Source organism: Cebidichthys violaceus, unplaced genomic scaffold (assembly GCF_023349555.1).
Source record: "Cebidichthys violaceus isolate CVI_PGR_0920_01 unplaced genomic scaffold, fCebVio1.0.p SCAF_11, whole genome shotgun sequence".
In the NCBI taxonomy this organism is placed as follows: Eukaryota; Metazoa; Chordata; class Actinopteri; order Perciformes; family Stichaeidae; genus Cebidichthys; species Cebidichthys violaceus.
In genome coordinates this window covers 3078469-3085317 of record NW_027176274.1, presented here as the reverse complement: position 1 = coordinate 3085317, position 6849 = coordinate 3078469, and the positions used below count along the sequence as shown (strand labels likewise).

The window sequence follows — 6849 nt, the reverse complement described above, 5'->3', positions numbered from 1 at the left end:
TTCCTGTTCAGGGAGAAGCCTGAGGGTAGGGTTTATGAGCTCCCTGTGCTCTCCATGCTGTCTGTCCCTCCTCATTTACTTAATCACGTCACCTCTCATTTCTTTAGATAAGCAAATGGCCTCCAGTCTGCTCCTTTCCTATTGGCCTGCCTTCAAAAAGGAGGGGAGGTGCTCGACTCTGACTCGAGCAGATTTCCTCCAAACTTTCCCTGTTTCTTGGCATAACTGTTACAGAGTTCTGTAACTCACAACTGATGAGACCTTTACGCGAATTTAAGGAGATCTAAAAGAAATGACATGATATCAAAATACGTATGTGTTTGTTTTGGATTACATTTCTGATCAACTCTGGATGGGAATACTCAGCAGACAAGCCATAATGGAATACTAACATCAAGGTAACATCCTCATTTCAGACCGAATGCTTGCTACAGACTCTAGAAGTGTGTAAAAGTATGCTGTGATTTCAGATTGCAGGACCAGTGGGTGGAAAGTAATCTACAGCCTTTATGTTTTTGGTAGTTTTTCTATGTTGTATGCTATTTGTGTATTATTAGGGCTTGTTGTGGCTCAGTGGGGAGAGCGGTTTGATCCACAGCTCCTACTGTCTGTTCTTGAAGTGTACTTGAGCGAAACGCTGACGTTAAGCTTGAGCAAGTAAGACCATTTGCTGGAATATGTACAACTTTTGAAATGTTTTAAGCAGAATTCATTATTTTTGGTGAGGTTAAAAGACAAGCATGCACAGTGCAATTGTTTGACCCGCAATGGAATACAACATCTTGAGACTCCTACTCGTCCACCTGCATGGAGATAAGAGAATGTCAACATAACATTTCCTTCAGAAACACAGACAAAAGGAGCAGATTGGTAGCAGGGAGAACATATTGGCTTATTTTAGAGAACAAGACGTTCAATCATAGGGAGAGAGAGGCTGGACTCCTCCATGAACCTTGCTCTACTTCTTCCAGGATTTTAGGCTAAACACATGAGAATGTGCTCCCAAATCCTTTGAGCAATTCTTTTAATCGGCTCTTCTGGGTAAAGCAGGTAGAGAGAGAGAGAAAGAGAGAGAGAGAGAGAGAGAGAGAGAGAGAGAGAGTCCAGCCATGAAAATAAAGGATACTTTTACAATCTTTGAGCTCTTAGAAGTTTGTAATAGTTACAACTCTCTTTATCTCCCCACAGTATCAAACACACACACACACACACACACACACACACACACACACACACACACACACACACACACACACACACACACACACACACACACACACACATACACACAAAGTAGGGTCTTTCCTGTTTGAAATCTATCCAGAAATGGGATAGTCTGTGATTTGAAATGCTCCATTTCTCAGCAGCCAAACACTCTGTTCCCCCCACACAATCACGTGCTTCTAGCAGTTTAGGGCCTCTAAAAACCCAAATCGTTGCAATGCGAAGGCATCGTTGGTATGCCCATTTCAATTTAAAATGATTTCTGGTTGACTTGCACCTCAGTTGTCAAAGGCATTTAGGAAAAGAGTTTCTTGATCTCTCGGATTTAATCATAAACACCTTGCCTTTTGACTTCAGCAAGCTGGAGTCAGAGACTTGAAAGTGAAATATGCTCTATTTAACTTTTCCTGAACATGTCAACGTTTTGAATGTGAGACAACCTTTTCTGCTGAGTATAGTTGTTAAAGCAACCCCCTCCGTTCTCATGGGAAAAGGAACTCGAGTCAATTTGATTGATGTCATAGATAACATTTCTGCTTAAGTTGTTTTTCATACAGTTAAAAATATATATCAGTGTTCAGCAGCGTGCAGATATGGCTCATTAGCTCAAGAAGGATGAACTTATAATGATGTAAACAGACACTGATCAGGCTTTACTGAACACACCAGGATACACAGTTAACTTCAGGTGCATTTACTTAAACTCAGTGGTTGAACAATTACTCATATTTAATTATGTAAAAGTAGCAATACCGCAATGTGAAAATGGTCTTGTACAAAGCCGTACCTTCTACATTTGACTTAGATGACAGTACAAAAGCAACAACAAAATGTACTGTAAGTATAAAAGAAGTGCTCCTTGGGCATGGTGGTCCATGGAAATACATGGAAATACTTCACACTTTTACTTCAGTACAGTACTTGAGTCAATGTACATAGTTGCTTTCCACCACTTTTTGAACTAGAGGAACTGTGTTTTGTGAGGGACTTGTGTTCAAAAAGTGGTCCGGGTGTTAAGAGACAGTCCCTGTCCTGAAGAACGTGGCTTTAATGGCTAAATAAAGTGACCAATCCTCCTAGAAATTTTGTTCATGCACTGATAACTTTATAATAATGTTGTTGTTTTTTTTAGCAATATGATGAGAAAACACAAACACAATGTTGCTTTGAATGTATTGGTAAAATGTTCATTGTGATTGTTATTATCTTCTGCAGCAACCCAGTTCCCTGACAGGAATCAATAAAGTTCTATGTTATTTATTTTTCAGAGTTTTCTTGTCAGCTTTGACAACAACTGAGTGTCCTGAGCAGCGAGTTTTTGATGAGAGTTCTTCCACGATGAGAGACCGCTTGGAAGAGCTGCATCTGAGGGCTCAAGACTTTTCTGAGGCAGATAGTGAGACTATCAACCCGTTCTCAGCAGAGGGAGATAATGATGACTCTGTGGCGGCCATAACACCACAGGCTGTGGTGTTTGAGGAAGAGCCAATTATTGAGAATTTCCTGTCTGAGGCTCAGCAAATCAGAGATGATATCACCGTGCTCGACACAGAGGTATTTTGTTTGGAGATATTTTGGTAGCGATATTTATTTTGTTGATAATTATTGTTTTGTATTTACTAATGTAGTGTCTGTATTATACCTGCCAACTCGAACAAACAACATACATACACACATACATATAAACATATAAACATACATACATACATACATACATATAATCATATAAACGTAGATACATACATACATACATACACACATACATATAATCATATAAACATAAACATACATACATACATACACACATATAATCATATAAACGTAAATACATACATACATACATACATACATACATACATACATACATACATACATACACATACATATAATCATATAAACGTAAATACATACATACATACACACATATAATCATATAAACGTAAATACATACATACATACATACATACATACACACATACACACATACATACATACATACATACATACACATACATATAATCATATAAACGTAAATACATACATACATACACACATATAATCATATAAACGTAAATACATACATACATACATACATACATACACACATACACACATACATACATACATACATACATACACATACATATAATCATATAAACATAAACATACATACATACATACACACATATAATCATATAAACGTAAATACATACATACATACATACATACATACATACACACATACATACATACATACATACATACATACATACACATACATATAATCATATAAACGTAAATACATACATACATACATACATACATACATACACACATACACACATACATACATACATACATACATATAATCATATAAACGTAAATACATACATACATACATACATACATACATACATTCAAACAGAAAGAGACTCCTTCATTTTATTTAGACATCTATCAACCTGGGTTGCATTGCTATTACCTAATGATTTTTTAAAAAATATTGTATTTCTCGATAGTTTTGGAAAACCCTCAATTGTTTAGGTTTGTCTTTATTCTTCTTCTTCTTGTTCACTTTCTTTTTTTCATAATTTTCGTGTCAAGTTTTACAAGTAATGAAAATAAGACTGCAGACTAAGATTGTATGATCATGCAGTTTATGGTTGAATAAAAAGATTTACTCAGAAATGAAACAGAACACAACATTCTATCTTTTCTCAACCACAAACAGGTCCTTAAATTTGGCCAGCAGCAAAAGTCGTTGGTGGCTACCATGCGTCGCTTCAGCGTGATGAAGAAAGAGAGCAGTATAACCCGGGACATCAAGCTGAAGGCTGAGAGCCTCCATCGACGCTTAGACGCGCTTTCAAAACAGGTCCAAAGAACTGAGGACCAGCAGGGACCAGCGTCTGTTACAACGAGAATACAGCGCTGTCAGCACGCAGCGCTGTACAGCAAGTTCCAACAGGTGCAGATGATCCTACCACTCTGCTATGGAAACAATTTCTTGTTTGAGTGCACAAAAACTGATTTAATTTTTTTTTTTACATTTACACATGATCAGAAATGTGTTTGAAACATTAGAATGAAGCTAACTTTTGCTTAAGAGAGGTGTTTCAACTGAAATGTTGCCCTTTCCACTGATAAAGATACTATGCATTTTTATAACTGTCATTGTACATTTACAATTTTGTAAAATATGGCGGGCAGGGGCAGGGACTCTTGGTAGGCAGGCAAAATTAAACTCTATATTACGAGTGACTTCACGGCAGCAACAAGGTGGAACGCCAAAGCTTCTACATTTTAATTTTCCATCATTATACCCAGGTAATGCTGCAGTATAATGAAGGTCTGCTGACCAAGCAGGAGCGCTGTAAGCACTTCATTATCCGGCAGCTGGAGGTATCTGGACGGGATATGACGGAGGATGAGGTCAATGAAATGGTGGCCTCGGGAAAATGGGAAGTCTTCAATGAGAACCTGCTGAACGATGCCAGAATCACACGGTCGCAGCTATCTGAGATTGAACAACGGCACAAGGTAAGGGAAGTGACAAACAACTCACTTAAACCAAGGCTAAGCTAATGCTATATATTACTTAGAATCTCTTTCTCTCACTCGGAAGCTCCAGTATATGCAAGTAGATACATCATTCAAGCAAAATAACCCCAAGTTTTTTTATTTCACTGTAGCTCATTGCTAAAAACTATTAATTCCGTTTTTAAATTGTACTCGTTACACTGGCTGTCATTGTCTTAAATCGAGTCCTAAGCATGAAAAGGCCTCCCGTCACTACCGTCTATTGCACATGACAAAAAGGAGCCATCGTAGCATGTTTCATTATCATATCTAACTGATGCAAATGGGTAAAGGAAGGGAAATATATGGAATTGGAGATTGGAAGTGAATCAATAATAGGGTTTTACTGAGGAAGACAAAATAGTAATACCAACGTCTTGGTTTAAAAAACTCTGTGGGATAACAGATCATCTATAATTCATAACTATAACTTGACAACCACTATCTAATACAAAAAAAAGCCAAGTGAACCAGCACATCAAAGTATGAAATGACGACGTTTGTGTATTTTCAGTGCTCAGGCCTTGTCCTATGAAGAGCCAAATCTGTCTCCCACCACCTCCAGCATCTGGCGAGTGTTTCCCTTGTTCACAATATTAATTCCAGTGTCGTTCTCCACCCAACAGGAGCTGTTGAGTCTGGAGAACAACATGATGGAGCTGAGGGACCTGTTCATGGACATTTTCATGCTGGTGGAGGAACAAGGGGCCTACATTGAGCACATCCAGACCAACGTAGAAAGGACACAGGATTACGTGGCCGCGTCTAACGAGAAGTTCAAGATGGCCGCCAGATACAAGAAGAAGAACCCACTTCGACAACTGTGCTGCTGCTGCTGCCCGCCCTGGAGATGCTGCCTATAAAATGTGCATTTCTTTTTAAACCTCAAAAAACGTTTATATTTCAAAAACTCTCACTTATCTTTTGGGAGTAAGCAACGTTGGATTCCAGCACCAATAAAGTGAAGGTTGTGGCACTGTGTTGAACAGAGCGAAGGTGAAGACAGCTTCAGCAGAGCATAGAAAACAATTAGGAGGGGGAAAGCCAGAATTGGTATTTGAGGCACTTGTTTTTTTTTCAAACGGATGTGAGTCGACTGCTATTGTAGGAGACAGTTCAATGAGTGCTACTCACCAACACTGCTGCTCATTGGAGACCTTCACTGTCATCTGACAGAGGTCACAAACAAGGGGAAGCCACTGTCTCAGATTTACTTTTTTATTTAATAGCCTCTCATCTTTTTTTTTCCTGCCACGGAGCTCTAGTTAATGACATTTTTTTTTTAATTACAGTACCTGCACTTTAAGACTAATCTGTGTATGTATAAATACGTTTTTTTTCTTTTCAGCACAAACTAAAATGTAGGGTAGTGGAGAAGGATTTTCTTTCTGCGAGATTTTGAGCCATTATGTATTAATTTCATTCTCGGTATGCATGCTGATGAATATTTCTTTTTTTTTTTTTTTTTTTACAATTATAGTCTCATTTGCATTTCAAAGTATGATCATTTTCTTTAAAAAAAAAAAAAATCCTCTTTTGGGTTTCACAGAGTCAGGGACTCAAGTCACTTTAAATAATGCACCTTCATCACATTTCTCTTCATGGCATGGAAGGCTACATCTCAGGAAATATTTTAGTCCTCTAGACGTTTTGTATTTTGGAGTGGAACTTCAATTTATGAATTTGTTTGGAAACGTGTCATTGTTCAGATAAAAAAAATGTATCATTATTAATAAAATTATTATTTCCCACAAAAAAAGAGAGCAGTGACTCTTAATGGAGTGGAAGCTCCAGCTTGAGGGAGAACCGGCAGTATAACTAAAACACTGTGAATATGCTGCACACAGGTGATACATACCAACAAATGCTCCCTGTGGGGAAAGTGACTAAGATGTGATGAATCAGTCATTAATGTCAGGCTCAGTTTATACTGTAGTTTAACTAGACTCTCATCAGCAGTGACAATGATGTTCGTTAGTGAGTCAGTGGTCCATGGTGTCTGGTGTCCGGGACAAAATACAGGTGAACTGGGTGTGCCAGAACCAG

General features: G+C 38.0%; 1 protein-coding gene across 1 annotated transcript; it reads left to right on the top strand.

Annotated features, from left to right (window-relative positions):
* Window positions 1-237: 237 nt before the first annotated feature.
* stx19 (syntaxin 19) lies at window positions 238-6578 on the top strand. Its single transcript, XM_068734450.1, has 5 exons — window positions 238-398; window positions 2493-2778; window positions 3956-4192; window positions 4552-4764; window positions 5430-6578. Exons 2-5 carry the CDS (start codon window positions 2563-2565, stop codon window positions 5664-5666), a joined length of 903 nt encoding a protein of 300 aa, XP_068590551.1. The 5' UTR covers window positions 238-398; window positions 2493-2562; the 3' UTR covers window positions 5667-6578.
* Window positions 6579-6849: the final 271 nt, after the last annotated feature.